Below are 20,940 nucleotides of genomic sequence, written 5' to 3'. Positions count from 1 at the left end.
AGGAAGAGATGTTAGTCAGACAGAGAGTAGGGCAGAAAGGGCATCTTAGCCTGAAGGCCTATTCTGTACAGAGCCCTGGAAGGACAGGCAGTGGAGCCAGAGCCGGGCAGGGGTCGTTAAGTGGGTTGCTGAGACCAGGTCAAGCTTCCCCACTTAGGGTAAGGGAAAGGATACAATACTCCTTACCAGGGTAGAAAATTACCAAGAAGTGATGTAGGCCTTCGTTCAGTGAATCCATACCAAGTGAAGGCTCTGAGTCTCTGGTCTGAGGAGGCTTCGGAGAAGATGTGGATATTCTACTAGGCCCAGAAAATAAGGAGGGTACCATTCAACCACTGGACTGCTGCAGGTCCAGCAAGTCCTGCCCCAACCTGGTTTTGGTTGGCAGAAACCTCTGGTCCTCTATCTCTGGAGTTCACCCTACTTTTGACCGTACCACCACTCAGTTATTTTTGTCTGATCTCAAGATTACTGGCTTTTTTCAAGCGCATATTTTCTTTGCTCTGTGTTTTCACCCATTGCTTGGACCTGTGCATTGTGCATTTTTGGTGAGTCCTCTGTTCAGCAAATATTTGTTTCTCTGTGGGTTCAGGGATTCCTAGGGCTGGGCCCCTACTACAGAGGCATGCACTTCCCCTGTGGCATGGGAAATAGGTGAGTTAAGAGACATAATTGCTGTTACAGAGGTTAACACAGAGGTACTTCATGAATATCCTGGGAAAGGCTACTTGGAAGTGCTGCCTGAGCTGTGTCTTCACGGGAAAGGGAATTATTTCTTAAACTCTCTCTCGGCCTTTTCATGTGTCTGAATTACTACATAACAGATTTTTTTTTTTTTTTTTTTTTTTTATGAAGAAGGTTGTTCCAGACTGAGGAAACAGTAGATTAGAGGCATCAAGGTCTAAAAACTTGGGGCTGTCCCTGAACTTCAACTGGACAAAAATAATTTTTCTGGAATCCTAGCATATACCAGCTAGGGAGGATGGGGCCAGATTTGGGGAAGCCCCTGATGTGAAGCACATGAATCTCCCTGTGGACAATTGGAAACCACTGAAGGATTCTGAGGGCAACAGTGCCTTTGGCTAAAGAGCCTGGTGGGTTGGAGAGGATCAGGCAGAAGGTCAAGCTTTTCCCTCCTCCATACCACTCTGAAGGAAGAACTTGGTCCCCTTCCTTCCCTGCCTCACCTCTCCCTCCATGTCATGAAGAGTATTTTGTGGCAGTTAGGAGCACGGGCTTTGGAGATTGATCAGCTGTGTTCAAACCCTGAGCTTGTACCTTTCCCTGTCTCTCAGCACATTTAGCCTCTTGGAGCCTCAGGTTTCTCATCTGCACCTTGGGAATAATTACAGCTGTCTCAGAGGTTTTGTAGGATTGAATGTGATGATGGATGTCACATGTTGACATTCAGTAATTATTCAGTGGTCTAGTAACTGGTCACTGGAAAAAAAAAAATTCAGTGGATTCCCATTCAGGTAGCTGGCAAAGATGAGAACAAGATTGAAGGTTTAATGAGTAGAGGTCTCTCAAAAAATAACCTTGTTTTATTGTTTTTAAATACTACCATCTTCCCCCTAAAACAGATTTGATGTAGGATTAGGTGTGAGAGTGTCAGCCCAGAGAGGGTGTTGGGCAACTGTATTTAGGCCCAGGCCCAGGTCCATGATAGACATTGTTTCCATTATCATCGTCATCATCACCCTGTGTTGAGGACAGAAGTAATTTCCCTTTCTTGGCTGTTCACCGTGTGTAGGTCTGTGAACCAAGTGTGTTAATATATGGTTGCTCATCTTCTGGACAGCCCTACAAGAAGATCAGTGGCATCCCTACTTTACAGGGGAGGAGACAGTGGCTGAGAGAGGTAGCACGTAGCTTCTCAGCGTTGTCTCGCTGGGAGGGTGAGCACTGGGATTTACCCCGAAGTGGATCTAACTCAGCAGCTCGTGCTTTTCCCACTGCACCTGTCGGCGTTAGTTCATGTAATAAGCAGTGTGTGTACAAATTCAATGTAGCGTAGACTGATTATGGAGAAAAGCCCATCTCCTTTCCCCTCCTCAATTAAGTCTTTCTCAGGCAGACCTATTTCACAAGACTAAGGCACTGAACTGGAGAGATGGTTGGAAGAGGAGGCAGAATGTTTAGGAGGCTTTTTCTTAGCCTCTAGCAAATTGGCAGCCTATCAGATCTCCCCTCTGTACTCACCTCACCTGCCTCTGCCCCCACTCTCTGCTTATTCCTTGGCCAGACCCATTTGTCCATGAGCTCAGATAGCTGTGGTTCCTTTACTACAGCTCGCATCACCACCACGTTGCTCAGCAACCAGGCACTCAAACTTCCACCTTTTCCTTTCCCCCTGAAATGCCTAGTTTTGGGGTGAAGCCACAGGCAGGAAGGAGGCAAAAAGCAGCACAGCAGCTGGCCTCTCTGTCTGCTGCAGGGTGTTAATTATCCCATCACTGAGCAGCCATCACTGAACACCCTTGGCTGGTGCTCTGAGCAGAAATAGCAGCCTCTGCTCCTTCCCATAGGACACCGTCCTGTGTCTCACCCCTCGCCTTAAACACTCTTGTTTTGCCTATCTCACACCTGGAAATTTCCAAATATAAACTAAAGTTGGGATTGTCTGCCCTAGAGCATAGAGACTTGTTTCCCTAGGTGTGTAGTGATGTATGGCTGCAGCTTGTAAAGGATTCTGGGTCTGCTGTGATACTGGGTGTGTCTAGGCTAGGAGTATAGCTGGAGAAGACATTCCATTGTAGTGGAAAATTGGAGGTGGGCAGGTCTTTCCTACTCCTGAGATGTCTAGGAAAGAATTACTGAAAACAACCCATCTATAAGGAAAATATTTTTTTATCCAGCCTAACTTTTTATTGTCATTATAAATCTAACCTGTTTCCTTTTGCTTCATCTGTCCTCTGATAGTCAGGAGACTGGATGCCCCAAATCTTGTTCCATGTTTTTAAAAAACAGTTTTTCTATGCTTAACCAGCTTCTCTAAAAATAAATCTTTAGATATAAAGCTCTTTTTTATGTCATTCTGAATTCATTTTTAATCCCAACCAGTCTGTATCTTTACATATTTTTAAATGTTCCAAATAGTTTGCATTCTGCATTTTCTTTTTAAATTTCATAATCCATTTACTAAAGTGCTAAGCATAACTCTTTTAGCATCTGATATTTCATTTTACTAGTATGCTATGGTTTATATCGCTTCTGTGGGGTATTTCAAGCATTTCTGATTTTTCATTGTAAATAGTACAGCTATGAACATCCCTGTGTATTAGGGTTTTTTTTCTTTTACTTCCTTGAGTTATATTACTTACACTGGAGAACCTCAAACCCTCTAGCACTCTAAAAATTATTGAGGACCCCAGAGAGCTCTTATATGGGTTATATGTATCAATATCTACTGCATTAGAAGTTACAAATGATATTTTCAAAATGCACATTTATTCATTTAAAAATAAGCCCATAAGTGTTAATATAAATAACAAATTTCTCTGAAAATGTCTTTTCAAAACAAAATTTAGAAGAGTAACGTTCTTTTACATTTTTGCAAATCTCTTTAATGTCTGGCTTAATGAAAGACAACTAGATTCTCATTTCTGCTTCTGCGTTCAGTCTGTAGGGGATATGTTGTTTTCATTGAAGCCTTTCACATATCAGTTGTTGGAAAAAAGGACTAATTTAATAACCTTTTCAAATAATTATAGATATTCTTCTTTACTGTTTTGTTTGTTTGTTTTGAGGCGGAGTCTCGCTCTGTCACCCAGGCTGGAGTGCAGTGGCGCGATCTTGGCTAACTGCAAGCTCCGCCTCTGAAGTTCACACCATTCTCCTGCCTCAGCTTCCCGAGTAGCTGGGACTACAGGTGCCTGCCACCATGCCCAGCTGATTTTTTTGTTGTTGTTTTTGTTTTTTGTATTTTTAGTAGAGGCGGGGTTTCACTGTGTTAGCCAGGATGGTCTCGATCTCCTGACCTCACGATCCGCCCACCTCGGCCTCCCAAAGTGCTGGGATTACAGGTGTGAGCCACTGCGCCCGACCTCTTCTTTACTGTTGAACCAACTTGACAGGTAGTAGTTTTTGTAAGGGTTAGTTGTAATGTGGAATCTGAATCCGTATCAGTGAACTTTTTTATATATCTGTTACATTAAAATCCACTGGTCTATCATGCCCTTTGAATGGACCTTTTACCTGTGTATAATACTGTCATGGAAGATCCTGTATTTTGGTCATTTGGAAAATATCGATTCACTGAGATATGCAGATCTGCTCTCAAAGTTGACACATTTTATTATATAATATCATTGCTGATTTTTGCTTGAAAACTTGAATTTTCTCATTGGCGGTAAATACCATTCATTATTTTCCTTGAAGTAATGGGCTCACATCCTTTTGGAGAAGATGTCTGCTATGTAGCCAAGTCTGAATAAACATGGTTTGTCATTCTTTCAAGTAAAAAAAAAAAAAGTTTTCTGTGAAAAAATGACTGCTTCAGCTAGCGACTTGAACAACTGCACAAGTACTTTTCATCAAGACAACCATTGTGCCTCTCTGTGCAGTAGAAGTGCTTTATGCAAGGCCAAGTGTGATGGCCCACACCTGTAATCCCAGCACTTCAGGAGGCTGAGGCAAGTGAATTGCTTGAGCCTAGAAGTTTGAGACCAGCCTGGGTAACATGGTGAACTCTGTCTCTGAAAATTAGCTGGATGTGGTGGCGTGGCCCTGGAGTCCCAACTACTTGAGAGGCCGAGATGGGAGGATTGCTTGAGCCCAGGAGGTGGAGGCTGTGGTGAGCCATGATCATACCACTGCACTCCAGCCTGGGCGACAGAGCAAAACCCTGTCTCAAAAAAACAAAAAAAAAGAAGTGCTTTATGCCCGTTTCCCACTTCACACAGAATATTAAAAAGACATATTCAAATATTGAAATTTTACAAAACTTGACAATCTATACCTCTTCATCAAGTACATTCTAAAGTGAAGCTGGATGTGGGTGAGTGAGTGGTAAGGGAGGATGCAGTGACTGCCAGGTTAGTGCTACTGCTTTGAGTCATACTATGGCATCAGCAGTTCCACCCACTATTGCTTTTGCACCATCAGTGCAAATGTCAACACAGCAAAAAAAGCAAATAGTTTCTGAGATAAAATAGCTTTGACCTCATGGTAAAATGTGGCTCATGTCCATGAGCCACATTTAAAATTTTTTTTTTCTTGAGGTTTACTAGCCATTTGGATTTCATCTTTTGTGAAGAGGTAATCAAATCTCTTGTTCGTTTTTCTATTGGCTTGTCATTTTATGACTTGTTGGCATTGTTTATATATTCTGAAGTTAAGTCCTTCATTAAATAAATGCATTACAAATGTCTTCCTCCCCTCTGTAGCTTGCCTTTTTACCCTGTTAATGGGTTTTTTTTTTTTATTGTTAAAACATTCTTAATTTTTATGTAATCTAGCTTATCAGTTCTTTCCCTTTGTTTCATACTCTTTTGATTTTTGTTTAAGAAGTCTTTGCCCTATGCCAAGGTCATGGAGAAATCCTTGTATATTTTCTCCTAGAAGCTTTAATGGTTTACCTTTTATATTTGATCTGTAATCCATTTAAAATATTTTTTATGTGTGGTGTGAGATTTATATTTTTCCACATTGCTATCCAGTTGGTCCAGCACCATATTTTGAGAAGATTGTCCTCTACGTATGTTACTTTAATAATTTAATTTTCATTTTTCATTACTTGTGAAACTATTCTCTATTCTTAAAATTTGTTTTCATTCTTTTCCCCTTGGAGTCACATAATATCCCTTTGGTTTTTTCCTGTGGATAGCAAAGTTCAGTAACATTTATATAGCCACTATTTATTTATTAAGTGCCAATGATTCCAGACAAATGCTGGGCATTTAATCCCTGTGCTCTTATTTAATCCCCTCAACAATTCCATGAGATTGGTAAGGGCTCTCCCCATTTTGCAGGTAAGGAAGCTGAAGTTCATGTACAGTGAGTAACTTCCTCACAACAGTAAGAAGGAAGAGTTGTGTTATAATAGTAAATTATTGAATTCTACTTATTGGACTCTAAATGTACAGGCACTACACTTTTGTAAGCATTCTCATTTAATATATATGTAACAACCCTGTGAAGTAGATACTATTGTCTGTGTTTTACGCAAGAGAAAGCTAGGGCTTGGAGATTTTATAACTTGCCCTGGGTCACACAGCTGTGAAATGGTGAGGCCAGAATTTGAACTTGAGTCCATCATGTGCCACTTACTGGGAATATGTCATGAGGTGTGGACCCAGCCTTCAAGGAGCTCACAGTTGATTGGGGCTAATTGTCCTTTTCATTCCAGATCATAAATCTTTTTAAAACAATTTTAGAAGTATGTCTGAGATCTGCTGAACCTCATTGAAGAGTGATTAATCTGAAGGGTAGAAGGAAAGGTTTCATAGAGATGATGCCTGATGAGCTAAGTTTTAAAGGACCAATAAAAGTTCTTTGGTATTGACGGTAATTGACTTTTATGCAGAGGGAACGATGGGTACCAATGGGGCTATGAAATCATCTTGTACAAGTGGGGGAGTTTTTGTTTCACTCATGTCAGCATGTGAAGGGAGAAAAGATGAATGTGAGGACCAAATCACAAGGCCAGTATGTGCCAAGAAGCTGGATTTGATCCATGGGGTGATGGGAGCCATCAATGTTTTGAAAAGTTACGTGGTTGGGACTCGGTTAACCACAGATTTTTTTTTTCTCTTGAAGAATCCCAGTCATATTCTGACAGTGGACATGTTAACATGGTTAATATTTATTGAGCTTTTACTGTGGGCTGAGCAGTTACAGTAAGTGTAAAGTATATGTAAAACAATCTCTTTTAAGCCTCATAAGAGAATGAGGTAGATGCTCTTGGTATCTCTGTTTTGTGCAAAAGAAAACTGAGGCACCAAGAGCTTGACTTGCCCAAAGCAACATATCTCATGAGCATTGGAGCAGGATTCAGCCCTTAGTATTTCCCACTTTTGATACATATAGTGGCAGTTGTTTCAGAAGAAATGAGCTTGGCTTGGATTGCTCCAAGTACTGGTTGGAACACAGTACAGCAGTGGAGCAGAGACATAGGAGATGACACCATGGGGTAAGCACAGGCCAGTGCATGTAGCCTATGGGGCCAAGATCAGGAGAATGGGAAGCCACTGGGCAGGTTTTACAAGGGAGGGACTTCATATTGTTTACATTAAAAAACAAAATAACCCTCTGGCTCCTTTGTAGAGATGGATTATAGAGGGACAAGAGTAAAAACAGACCCAGAGAAGAAGCTGACATAGGCAGCCAGGCAAGAAATAATGGTGGTCGGTGGTAGATGGTGGCATATAAGGCAGGTGGCTCTAGGGTCTGTTTGGAAGTACACCTGGCAGGACTTGCCACTGGGTTGGCTTAATGAAGGGAAGAAAACTCAAGGACGATGCAAGTTCTTTTTTTAGCCTGTCGTTTCTGGTTTGGGGCTACCATAACTAATGATTCATTACTTTTATGAACATACTTTTATGCCATTTGGAGCACGTCTCTGAATGTTTCCTTAGAATAGATTCCTATAGAATTACTACATTAAGGACCAAGTCTGTTCATAGAGATTTTCATACTTATTGCTTAGTTGCCCTTCTACACAGTTGTGTTAATTGACATTCTCACTATGTTTCAGTGTCATTTTCCTATCCTTACCAATGCTGGAGTCAGTCTCATTATTCTTTTAGATTACTTAGAAAAACAGTATCTTCGTAACATCTGTTAGCTAACTGAACTCAAAGTGTAAGGCCAGTAAAGTGAGGAAAGTGTTTGCAGCATATATGTGCATCATAAATTGCCACAAACTTAGTGGCTTTAAACTGCACCCACTTATTATGTCATAATTCTCTAGGTCAAGAATATGGATTTGCTTGGCTCATTCAGGTCACTGGCAGAATTCAGTTCCTTGTGGTTATAAGACTAAGGTTCCTATCCCTCTCCCTCAGTTCCATAAGACCTTCTGCATTTCTTCTCATGTGGCTGCCTCCTCTTCAAAGCCAGCAGTGCTGTGTTGAGTCTCTTCTTGGGCATTCTTCTTCTGCCACATTCCATGTTCTGTGCTTTTAAGGGTTCCTGTTTATTAGATTAGCCCACTGAGATGATGTGCCCTTTTGAGGTCAACTGTGCCATATAACAAAACAATCACAGGATTGCTTTCTCATCACATTCATAGGTCCTGGGGATTAGGAGTTGTGGAGTCTTGAGAGGGGATTGAATTCCATCTACCACACTCTGTTCTCTGGCCTCTCAAATGTGAAATATATCTTTGTTCCCCTGAGGTTTCCAAGAGTCTTAACCCATTATTGCATCAACTCAGTCTAAAATCTTATCTAAATCTCATTAACTTGAAGGACCAAGACCTAATCATCTCAGTCAGGTGCAGTTGAGGCTCCTGAGCACAACTCCTTTCAATTAGTTGACCAAAGAAACAAGTTCTTTGTTCCCATCATATAGTAGTGGAGTGACAGAAGGTAAGATATCTGTGTTTTCTAACATAGAGGAAAAAAAAATGTACATGAAAGATATTAAGTACAGTATTATTTGTAGTTACACATGCATACCCCAGAAACATCATCAATGCTTGCAATAGAAAATTAAGTAAATTTTTAAAATTTGCTTCTCTTGAGTGTTGGCTGGGCGCGGTGGCTCAAGCCTGTAATCTCAGCACTTTGGGAGGCCGAGGCAGGCGGATCACGAGGTCAGGAGATCGAGACCATCCTGGCGAACATGGTGAAACCCCGTCTCTACTAAAAAATACAAAAAACTAGCCGGGCGAGGCGGCGGGCGCCTGTAGTCCCAGCTACTCGGGAGGCTGAGGCAGGAGAATGGCGTAAACCCGGGGGGCGGAGCTTGCAGTGAGCTGAGATCCGGCCACTGCACTCCAGCCTGGGCGACAGAGCCAGACTCCGTCTCAAAAAAAAAAAAAAAAAAATGTTAATAGCAAAAACAACTTAGGAAATACAGCACCTATTTTTCCTTAATAATAGAGATGGGGGTCTCACTGTGTTGCCCAGGCTAGTCTCAAACTCCTGGACTCGCAATCCTCCCACCTCGACCTTCCAAAATGCTTGGATTACAGGCGTCAACCACTGCACTCGGCCTTTACAGACATGGTTTTGCCATGCTGGCCAGGCTGGTCTCGAACTCCTGGCCTCAAGTGATTTGCCCACCTCAGCCTCCCAAAGTGCTGGGATTACAGGCATGAGCCACTGTGCCCAACCTACAACTGCCTGTCTGACCTTTCTTGTTCTCTGTTTCTTCTCTCCTCCCCATATTTCGTGGTCCAGAGAGAAAAATAGAGATGGTTGCATATTTCAGAGCAATCAAGACTCTATTCTCAAGCATTTTAACAGCCACTAGAAGCCCCCTATGTTTGCCACTCTGTCGGGGGGCACTTCATGGAGTCAGGTAAGATGCTCATTGCCCTCTGGCACCACCTGGTCTGCCTCCAGTTGGGCAGGATATTGGAGGCTGCTAGAAACTTTGACTGCTAGCTCCATGAACTGTGGCTTGGGAGCAGTAACCTAGGTCAGGAAATATTCCTTCCCTAGGAAACCTGGCCTTGTCCATTTAAATCACAGTATTCTGCGATTCCAACCCATCAGGTGGAACTGACTGGAGGAGCATCTACTTTTGGATTTTTTCCCAGTTCTCTAATTAATGACTTCTTACCTGTAAGCTTAGATTAGCTGCTGTATATAAGGCTTTCCCAAGGTCTGGCAGGAACCTGCCACTGCCCTGGAACTGTCAGGTTTGTATTGCTTGCCAGGGCTCTGCAAAGATTCCAAAGCACATCTTTCAAAATACTAAATATTTTTGTTGTATTATATCGATATCCATTACAGAAAAAACAGGAAAGTACAAAGAAATACCTCACCACCCAGGAGTAACTGTCACTGTTTGCACTCTCAGTACGCGTCTTTCTAGTTGTAATTATACATACCACCACCACTACCCTGCATACACACATTTTTCACAGTTAATTTCCCTAGGCTATTGATAAACCCCATTTCCCCTCGATACTTAACACTACAGCATGAGCGTTTTTCCACATCGTTTTTAAAACATTCTCAGAACATGGTTTTTATTGTTTCTATGGCTACATTTAGGAACCTGCCATGATGTTCCTAACTGGCCTCCATTTAAGCTGACTGCAGTTTCCTTGATTAATGTCTTTGTGAATATATTTTAATTTAAATTCTTTATTCTTTATTTAAAATGAACACCTCGACAAAAAATTATCAGATCAAAGAATATAGAGATATATAAGAGGGTCTCACTCACTACTGCCAGCCTGTGCTCCACATCTTCCCGCTGCTCTGCCGCCTAGAAGGAGGAGCTCTTCCCGCTCCTCCACCAATCACAATGGAAAAAGGGATTGCCATACTTGTCATTGACAATGGCTCCAGCATGTGCAAAGCTGGTTTTGCTGGGGATGACGCCCCTCGAACCGTGTTTTCCTCCACCGTCAGGTGCCCCCAACACCAGGGCATGATGGTGGGGATGGGCCAGAAGGACTTCTACCTGGGCGACAAGGCCCAGAGCAAGCACAGCATCCTGACACTTAAGTACCCCATCGAGCACAGGATCGTCACCAACCAGGAAGACATGGAGAAGATCTGGCATCACACTGGCTACAGCAAGCTGCGTGTGTTCCTGGAGGAGCACCCGGTGCTGCTGACCGAGGGCCCCCTAAACCCCAAGGCCAACAGAGAGAAGATGGCTCAGATGATGCTTTGAGACCTTCAATACCCTGGACATGTACGTGGCAGTCCAGGCCATACTTCTGTGCCTCTGGGCGCACTACTGGCATTATCATGGATTCTGGAGATGGAGTCACACACAGTGCCTGTCTACGAGGGCTGTGCCCTCCCTACGCCATCCTGTGTCTGGACCTGGCTGGCCAGAACCTGACCACCTCATGAAGATTCTCACAGAGTGTGACTACAGCTTCACTAGCACGGCCAAGCAGGAGATCGTGCATGACATCAAGGAGAAGCAGTGCTACGTCGCCCTGGACTTTGAGCAGGAGATGCCCACTGCCACGTCATCCTCCTCCCTGGAGAAAAGCTATAAACTACCTAAGAGCCAGGTGATCACCATTGGCAACATGCAGTTCCAGTATTTGGAGGCGTTGTTCCAGCCCTTCTTTCTGGGCGTGGAATTTTGCAGCATCCGTGAGATCACCTTCAGCTCCATCATAAGGTGTGATGTGGACATCCACAAGGACCTGTACGCCGACACAGTGCTGGCCGGTGGCACCACCATGTACCCAGGCATCTCCAGCAGGATGCAGAAAGAGATCACTGCCCTGGTGCCCAGCACAAGGAAGATCAAGATCATTGTGCTCCTAGAGCGCAGGTACTCCGTGTGGATCAGCAGCTCCATCCTGGCCTCATTGTCCACCTTCCAGCAGATGTGGATTAGCAAACAGGAGTATGACGAGTTGGGCCCCTCCATGTCCACCGCAAATGCTTCTAAATGGACTACAAGCAGATGTGTAGCATTTGCTGCGTAGGGTAATTCACATGTATAAATTTGCCCCGACAAATGTATACACCTCATGCCAGTCTCACAAAACTGGAATAAGCTTTTGGAAAGAAATTTGTCCTTGAAGCTTGATCAGCAGTGGATTGTAGAACTTGTTGCTAATTTTGACCTTGTATTCAAGTTAACTGTTCTCTTGGTATTTGTTTAATACTCTGTTCATGTCTCTGATTTCAACCCTTAGCACATGTGGTTTGGGCACTTCATGACTGAGATGAAGAACATGCCTGTGGAAGACAAGTCCATGGCTTGGTGGGTCTGTGTGGCTGGCAGTCTCCCACTGGTGCAGGGTATTAATGTATCAGGGCTGAGTATTCTGGGATTTCTCTAGAGGCTGGCAAGGGCTCCTGAACCAGTTGTCATTTCTGTCTTGCCTGTAGGACCCAGTTTCCTTTCTTAGCTGATGTTTTCCTGCCAGAACACCATGGGCTGTTACTTGCCTTGAGTTGGAAGCGGTTTGCATTTACACCTGTAAATTTATTCATCCTTTTCATTTATGTAAGGTTTTTTTTTGTATGCAATTCTTGAGTCTTTAAGAGATGACAACAAATTTTGGTTTTTTTACTGTTATGTGAGAACGTTAGGCCTAGCAGCACATCATTGTGTAAGAAAAAATAAAAGTGCTGCCATTTAAAAAAAAAAAAAAAAAAGACATATAAAACTTCTGAAGGACTATGTATTTTTATGTCTATCTATATCTATATATACTACAGAGATAATATGGAATTACTCTCCAGAAAGCATGCAGTCATTTATGTGCTTTCTAGCTCATGCATTCTCCATGAAGGCAGAAATCAGCTGTTGGGGTCAGGGGCAGTCCTAGAGATTACAGTGGTTTGTGGCCCTCCTTCAGGTACAGTGCATAAACAGATACACAGTCTATCTATAGTACTAAAATTTTATACAGGGGCTATATTGACAAAAAGATTGAGAAGCACTGTTCTAGCTGTATGTGACTCCATACATCTGTCTCTACTTTGGAAGCTTCTGTCTGAATCTTAGCTTTGGGATTTTGGTTTTGGGTTTAAGAATAATATTTTTCTGATGTAAAACTTCTTGGTTCATTATACAAAGTTGAAGAAACTGAGAAAGATGTGAATAAAATTTATCTGGAGGTTACCAATATTACTATTTTAAAATGTTAATATTTAATATTTTAATCTATGTTTATAGGTTTGTGTTCCGCCCTTCTTACATAATTGTCATTGTAGGATTATTGTTCATCTGAGCCAAGGACCACCCTGAAATATCCCTTGTGTTATGGTCTCATGCAGGGATTTGCCATGCCTGCAAGTGTGTTTGTGATCCCACATGTATCAGGTGCCTGGCTGCTCTGGGACTTGCAGTAATTGTCTCTTGTTTGTTTCAGGTGTGATCCCCTGGGCCCATTTGCTGTCGGGGGAGAAGACTTAGACCCTTTTGGGTGAGTACTGCTGGGGAGGTGGCAGCGACACAACTTGCTTTTGTGGCTTTTCAGCCCCAGTTCATCTTCTAATTTTAGAGTTTTCAGTCAGTCTTTTCCTTTGGGGTGGAGGAGGGAGTTGTTGCTGAGCAGCTGAGAAAGCACTGCCACATGCGCTGTCCCTCCTCAGCTAGAGCAGTGCAGGAGAGCGCTGAGTGTTGGCAGGGAGGTGAGCAAGCCCAGCAGGCAGCTCTTCTGCCATTTCCCGGTCCCCCTGCCCACCCTAGTTTATCAACTGTATAGTGAAGAGCAGATGGTGGGCCTTAGGGCAGCTCAGGGCTATTCAGAGATTACCCCACTTGCTAAAGGGAGCCTCTGAGCCCCATTAGACTCTGGACGGTTCTTATCATGCATCCAACAAAGTTACTATAGCCTCTGCTCTCCACTCTCTTCCCTGAATGATTCCAACTAGATTTTAACCTCTGCTGCAAAGTGACCCCAACTTCAGCATCTCATTCCTAGACAGTGGGGATATAACTAAGCAGTGACCTCAAAATTTGGGGAACCATCAGCTCATTCATCCTAGTTTGAGCACATGAGGTCAGGTCCATGGAACTCCATGAGGGACAGATGCTGTCAGGAGCCAGACTTAGGCAATCTACAGGCAGTCAGAAATTGCCCTGAGGCCCTTAAGGGAAAGAGCAAAAAAAACCAACATCACGAATTTTCTCAATGCTATTATTAGTCCTTAAACCTAAAGTAGCACCCTGCAGAACCTTGTGAGTGCATTGAAGTTGACCTTGGCAAGTTCTGGCTCTTGGTCTTGATCAAGTTGGCCCTCTTGGGTATAGGATAAGGCAGGGATCTCAATTTTGAGGAGCCCTACAGAACCAAAAGCACTGTGCAGAAGAACCAACCCCTGCAGAGCCAAAAGTACTCAGCTGTGAAGTATGCTCTTCGTATAGGCTTTGTGTTCTTGCCCTTGCCCACTTTTTGCTGGCTCTCAGGCAGCCATCCACATGTCTGCTTGGGCCATCCACATTAGACAACCCAGCCATTCTTGGTCCATTCTCACCTCCCTCACCTGTTCTCCAAGGGCAGTCCTTGCCAACCTGCTTACCCAACTTTTCTTCTTGCCTTAGGCATCGGAGAGGTGGCATGATTGTGGATCCCCTGAGATCTGGCTTCCCAAGAGCACTTATTGACCCTTCCTCAGGCCTCCCGAACCGGCTTCCTCCAGGCGCTGTGCCCCCAGGAGCTCGCTTTGACCCCTTCGGACCCATTGGGACCAGCCCACCTGGGTAGGTAGTCACTCAGGTATGCTGAGAAGTAGGACCTGATGGCAGCTTGGCTCAGTGTGGCAGCAGCGAAGGTTTCTAGCCCCAGGCACACAGTTGCCGCTGCTTCACCTATTGCTGCCAGGAGAGTGGAGCCTTCTCCAGGGCCCTGCCTGATGTCTCCCTGGAGCCTTCTAGGAGCTCCCTATCCCTCAGTGCCTCTCTTTCCCCAGCTCCCCTCTGGGGAGGACTCAAAGTAGGAGGAGGAACTAACAGTTCTTGAAAGTTAAGTATGTGTCAGAAACTCATTGGATCCTTTCTTCAGCAGTCTTGGGTAGATAGTGGTGTCTACATTTTATAGATGCAGAAAGTGAGACCCTGAAAGATTAGGTAACTTATACCAAGTGGGGGAGTCAGGATTCAAACCCAGGCTGTCTGGCTCTTGAGTGCATGTTTTTAAATTCCTCACACCACTACATCATTTTGAAGGGCAGGTTCCCTCAGTGCAGGGTCACGTCTGCCCATGTCCCCGTGGTCTCTCCATCACTCCAACTCATCAGCCCCTCTTTCCATTCCAGACCTAACCCAGACCATCTCCCCCCGCCGGGCTACGATGACATGTACCTGTGAAGGCCTCAAGAATGTAACATCCCAGGCTTCCCTCCACTCTCCTGGAGCTGCCACTGCTGTCCCCATCAGCAACCATGTTCTTGCGGGCTGGGGGCAAGGGATTCTGCTCATATGTTTGCAGGCCGGCTGGGATAGCCTCCCCACCCCTTATCAGAGCCAAGACACCTGCTGCAGCTCTCCACCTAGCTGCGGATAGCTCCCAAAGAGAAATCAGTGTGTCTCTTTCACCACCAGCTCCTCCCCTTTCACCACCAACTCCTCCCCACTTCCCAAGGGAGACTCCGGCAACCTTCAGCAACATATATCCTCGACCAGATGCAGTGCTATAAGAACAGAATGCATTTTGGATGTTATTATTAAGAACCAAATGTCAATACAGAATTCATGTTGCCGGCTTCCCACTTTTCTTTTTACATTAATGCATAGCTCCTTCCATTTATGAGACTTTAGAGTTTGAGTTTCTGTAGGGCTGAATGACTCTTTTTCCTGCCCAGGGCCCATTCTTGCTTCTCAGGCACCTTCCGTTCATTAATTGCCATTGCTCCTGACATCACTAAGATGGGTCCCGATCTGGCTGCATGAATGGAAGTGAGTGACTGGAATCCCATAGGCCACAAGGATGACTTTCACAAGGGCAGGAACATTGTGGAAAGACTACATCATTCTGATGAGGCAAAATCCTCCAGCTCTTCCTGTCTGGGCCAGTTTTGTAGGTCCATCTATGCATGGGCAGCAGTAGTCAAAAAGCCAAGGAAAAAACAGAGCAGACCTGAAGGCTAATCTTATTTTTGCCAGTAACTTAGTGACTGACCCTAAGCAAGTCCCTTCTCCTCTTAAGGCCTTGTGCCAACCCTGTGAAATTGGAGGTGGCTTTCCTGCTCTAAAGCATTTTCATGTCTCATTCTGTGTTTGGTAACCCCTGTAAACTGGGGCAGAGGAAAAGAATGATGGTTCAAGGCCGTACTTCCCTTGAACCTTGTGTGGTTCTTGCCTAACTGTGGTTTTTGGACCCCATGGGGCCCAGACCGAGCACAGGAGCATGGACTACATCTGAGTATGGTGTTGAACTTCGGGAGGAGCAGGGAGTCCTGTGCCTTGTGTCCTGGCCCACCTGACCTTTGGTGTTCTCCGGATCCTTTTCAGCCCGAGGCCTGACAGACGCGGGCAGTGATGAGCCCTGTTCTGGAGTGGAAAGAGCACGATAGAGCACCAGGCTAAGAGGCACGAGATCAAGGCGGTAGTCACTTCCGCTCTGCAGCTAGCATTTCAACCATATGTGGGTCCTTTCATTTCTCAGCTCCTTGGATTCCTTCCCCTAAATTAGGACCTATTATTTACCTGTAGGTAAACAAGCTACTGTAGCTCTTCTGAGGTATCTGCTGGGCTGTTTTCTGTAGCCTCAGGTTGCATATCTTCTTAGCCTGAGAACAGGTAGATGAAAACTAAATCGATGCCTAGGCCCAGGGTCAGTCTCAGATGGAAGCTGGGCCTGGGTGGGGAGGCTGTGCTGCGCAACCACCTGGGTACTTCTGTCAGTCCCCATGGCAAGCAGTGATTTAGTAAAAGACCCCAGAGACAGGGAAGCCAACCACCTTGAAACCTTTAGAACATCTCTGCTTTGAAGAAAGACCCAGAGATCAGGCAGAGGTGCAGATTCAATCATTACTCATAACCTTTGAGAGCTGGCAAATGGGAGGAATGTTAGTTTTTGTTTTGGAATTGGAGCATACTTGCAACCAAAAGGACTTAGAGCAGTTTGCTCATAAAAACATCCTTTATTATAAAAGGAAGTATTTAAAGGATGATAAAGACCATCAGACAGAAGCGGGGAAGGTAGATAACTTTTAGGATCTTGATGTGAGGAAAAGATAAAATTTAAACAATAAATTTGCCACTTAGATTTTCTAGTAGCAAAGATCGAAAAGATAGTCATATACAAAATTCTGTTTTCTGAAAACAGAAAATTGTGATTCATCTGCAGAATCAGCCATTTTCTGTGAGTTTCCTTGCATCAAGGACACTGAGAAACAGAGTCATTTTCTTTGGTGTTCTATGGGAGGAAGTGAATAGAGCCTTTAGGAACTTCCTGGTCAAGCTGATGGTGCTTATTTTGGTCTGGGCCACTTCCCTCCTTCCAGTCATGAGTAATCATCAAGCAGGAGGTTGGAACGTTTCAGGTGTATATTTTGTAGAACCCAAAAGATTGGAGCCTTAACAATAAACATCAGCACTAAGTGACCTGTTCCTCCTTTTTTTAATAACAGCTTTATTGAGATATAATTTACATACCCATAATTTACATACCTGTTTAAAGTATACAATTCAGTGGATTTAGTGTGTTCACAGTGTTGCACATCCACCACCATTTCTAATTCCAGAACATTTTCACCACCTCAGAAAGAAACCACACACCCATTGGCATGACTCCCCATTACCTTGCCCCCAGCCCCAGGCAACCACTAACATCTATCTCTAAAGACTTTTTTTGTTTTTTCTGGACAGTTCTCATAAATGGAATCACTCAATATTATGGCCTTTTGTGTCTGGCTTCTTTCATTTCATGTGATGTTTTCAGGATTCATTCATGCTGTAGCATGTATCCATGGTATGGATATATCACATTTTGCTTATGCTTTTATCAGTTGATGGACAGTTGGGTTGTTTCTACAAAAAGGCTATTATGAGTAATGCAGCCAAGAACATTTGTGTACCAGTTTTTGAGTTTTCAGTTGTTTGAGTTTCAGATGTTTTCAGTTCATTTGGGTATATACCAAGGAATGGAATTGCTGATTCACATGGTAGCTCTATATTCTACTTTGTGAGGAATTGCCAGACAGTTTTCCATGGAAGCTGTACCATTTTACATTTCCACTGGTAATTTATGAGGCTTCCAGTTTCTCTACATCCTCACCAACACTTGTTATTTTTCATGCTTATGGCCATCCTAGTTAGTGTGAAGTGGCATCTTATTGTGGTCTTCTCTTCCATTTTTTAAAAAAGAATTTTGACCTACACCACGCAAGGCAGAGACCAGAGTCAGTCCCCCTTGGGGAGCAGTCTATGGTTTTGATCATCACCACCTTGGGATGAACATGGCTGGTGAGCTGCAGAGGAGTTGATTAGACTTTTGGGGATGGTTCTGGGCTGGATGTGATACAGGGCAGGTTCTGTCTCTAGAGAAAGTTCTCATGACCTTTTCAGGTCTAATGAGATTCACATCATCACTTTGGTTTGGTTTGAAATTTCTTTGTTTATCCAGTAAATTACAAGTAGAATAAAGATCTAGTTCTAAATTGTCTTTTGGTGGTGAAGTGCTATAGACTATCTCGGACCATTTCTATGATGTACCAGCATCCCCCACATCTCACCTTCTCTTCCTTGGCTTGTCTCTTCCCCAATTCTTAAGAGTTAGCTGTGTTTCTTACTGCATTTGTCTCCTAAGTCATAAGCGCCTGTCAGCCTTTATTGTGAAGTCATGCGTCTCTCGAGACCGAAGCTCCGAGAATGTATTGTGCTCACAGTGGAGGTGGTGTGCCTGTGCTGGATGGTCATTAGTTGTTGACATGTAGTTAGAAAATAGGTAGCAAGTTCCACACAGCCTCTCTCTTTGGAACCTTGTTTCTCCTATGGCCTCCCTTTCTACTATCGTTAATAACATTCTGTTAATGATCCATTGCTCTCTTCACAGGAGAAAATTAGAATCTGTGGAGCAGTTTGTATTCTTTGTCACCTAAATTTGTCTACTTCTGTACATTTCCAATAAGGCTCCACCAGGGCAAGGGAAGATTCCCCACATGTGTATCCCCAGCTGTTTCTGTCATAAAACTTGTATGTGTATAAACCACTATTGACTTTTTGTACCAAAGGAGATATTCAAAGACAGATATCCAAGTCCCCAGCCCTTTATTGCCCTTGGGATACCACGAGGCACAGATATAGGCAGCTGCTGTGTGGCTCTGGAGTTCCTAATTCCCAGATTGTAGCAATGAAGATGTGATCCTGTTGCTCTCTGGACCATAACCTTTTTGGTTACAAAAGGTAAATTTCTGTTTACTGCAGCTGAGCCCCAGGACTAATGCGTCACTGCATTAACCCGAGGACACATGCACCAAGTCACTGCAGCCATGCTTGGTCCTGAATCTGTCCTGGAGGGTGGGTCAAAAGGCAAGTATGGCAGGTAGGATGGTAGGCAGGGAGGGGTGGCAGGGCCTAGCTGACTGAGGACAGACCCAGCAACAATGACAGGAGATTTGAACACCGCACAAGTGGCAGTGCCTGTGGGAGGCGCAAAGTGGAAGGCCCAGCCCCTGCTTAGAGGAGCTTGAGGCTGACGGTGCAGTGCAGTAGAGGACACTGGATGGCCATTTGAACAGCTGCGCTCCAGATGAGCCACCTAAGGTGAGTGTTGTGAGAGTCACCATGGGTTTAGAGGGACAAGGTAGTGAGAGGATGCTGCTGACGCAAACAGTTCTCCATGAGATTTGTGTACACTTAAAGTGTGAGAAGCTCACATGTACTGTCTTTTTCCTTTACATGAATATCAAGTACAAAGAATTGAGTCAGTCAGTCCTCTTGGTTAATGGCACATTAGAACTCTGATTTGAAGTTTTCATTGATTTTACCCCCAGGATCCACTCCATTCCTTTGCCCCCATGGGTCACTCAAATGTGTTTCATGTATCTTTTAAAATTCAGCACCTTTATAGCATACATTATATCTTCAAATCATAACCATAATGAGGTGTTATCCCCATTTCCTGTACCAGAAAAGAAAGGATTGGAAAGGTCCAGTAATTTGCTCAAGGTCAAGCAGGAGTCTCAGACTCTGTCAAGCATGGGTTACTCACAGCCTTCCCTTTGTCAGTGTGTGGCCATCCTCATCTGCAAAGTGAGCATCACTCCTATCTGCAGGATTCTTGCAAGATCCAACCAAATAATGTGTCTTATTAACAGAGAGTTGGGGCTCAGTGGGTGCTTGCTGCAATTGTTACTGAAGTCATATGGGTAGATAAGGGTGGGACTCAAGGACAAGAGAGGAACCTTGGAATATCCCCCGGTGCAGGAAATAAGCATTTATCTGGTACACACAGTGTGCTAGGCTTCTCCTCATCGCATGTAGTACCCCTGACAACCCCAAGGTAAACAACAGCTAGTGGCATTAGTTGAGATGCTGCACATACCCCCTGGGGTGGCAGAATCATGATTGGAACCCATGTCAGTGCTCTTTTCAGTAGAACTGCTGTACCCAGACCTCACATCCTCTCTAGGTGAGGTGCATGGGTCCCTGGGCAAAACCCATTCCAGAAGCTGGGAAACCACGTCAGGACTTGTGTTCTTCATAATCCCCAGGATGGTCTTAAGGCTCCTCAGTCAGTCCTGTTTGCACAGCGTGCCTTATGCTCCTGAGTACTTCCACCTGCAGCCACAGTGCCCAGAGCACGTGGTTAGGAGGAGCATCTGAAACCACCTGCACAACCTTCATTCCACAGAGGAAGAAAACAGGCTGAAGAAGCCCATATGTGACGGGGAGCTCCTAAGAGGCTTCCCTGGGCCACAGGAATGGGCTCAGACTCTGCGCAGGGCTCTGTCACCTGGCCCCATGTGCTGCTCACCTCAGCCTTCTGAGTTCAGTAGGACGGCAGCTACTCTTCCCTATTGACAGGTGAAAAAGCAGGTCCACAGCTGTTGAGTGACTTTCCCAAGGTCACACAGACCACAAATTGTGGCTCCAAGTCCAAGGCATTTCCAGTGAGCACTGCCCAATTCAGTCATGGAGGTCCCTGAGTGACAAAAATATGAGGGACCCCTTCTTTCCCCGTCCCAGTTCCCGCAGCTAGGCTGAGAAGAGGAAGGTGCCATACAGGTTCAGCACCCTGGTCAGCGGCCAGCCTCCCTAAAGGCGCTGGAGGAGGCGTTTGGAGCTAGGTCAGGACAGTGTCTGCTGCTTCCTCACCCAGGATGGCCCACTCCTGGGGACAGGCAGGCATCCTGAGAGGAGGGGGTCTGGACCTAGGTTTCTTGCCAC

At 44.5% G+C, this 20,940-nt stretch overlaps 1 protein-coding gene and 1 pseudogene across 4 annotated transcripts in view; both read left to right on the top strand.

The window, feature by feature from the left end:
* Window positions 1–18,760, top strand: part of PSMF1 (proteasome inhibitor subunit 1) — a 49,707-nt gene extending 30,947 nt beyond the window's left edge. For 3 of the 4 annotated variants that reach the window (XM_003904943.4, XM_021921167.1, XM_031656638.1), the window contains 3 exons: window positions 12,977–13,030; window positions 14,152–14,310; window positions 14,865–18,757. In XM_003904943.4, the coding sequence (XP_003904992.1) occupies window positions 12,977–13,030; window positions 14,152–14,310; window positions 14,865–14,916 (265 nt within the window). In that variant the 3' untranslated portion in view covers window positions 14,917–18,757. Of the gene's footprint in view, window positions 1–12,976; window positions 13,031–14,151; window positions 14,311–14,864 lie in introns of all 4 variants that reach the window. The other variant, XM_009216420.4, reaches the window with a different exon arrangement.
* LOC108580636 lies at window positions 9,190–11,659 on the top strand (annotated as a pseudogene).
* Window positions 18,761–20,940: the final 2,180 nt, after the last annotated feature.

Source organism: Papio anubis, chromosome 16 (assembly GCF_008728515.1).
Source record: "Papio anubis isolate 15944 chromosome 16, Panubis1.0, whole genome shotgun sequence".
In the NCBI taxonomy this organism is placed as follows: Eukaryota; Metazoa; Chordata; class Mammalia; order Primates; family Cercopithecidae; genus Papio; species Papio anubis.
Note: the sequence above shows the minus strand (reverse complement) of the source record. Positions and strands in the feature narration are given on the sequence as shown.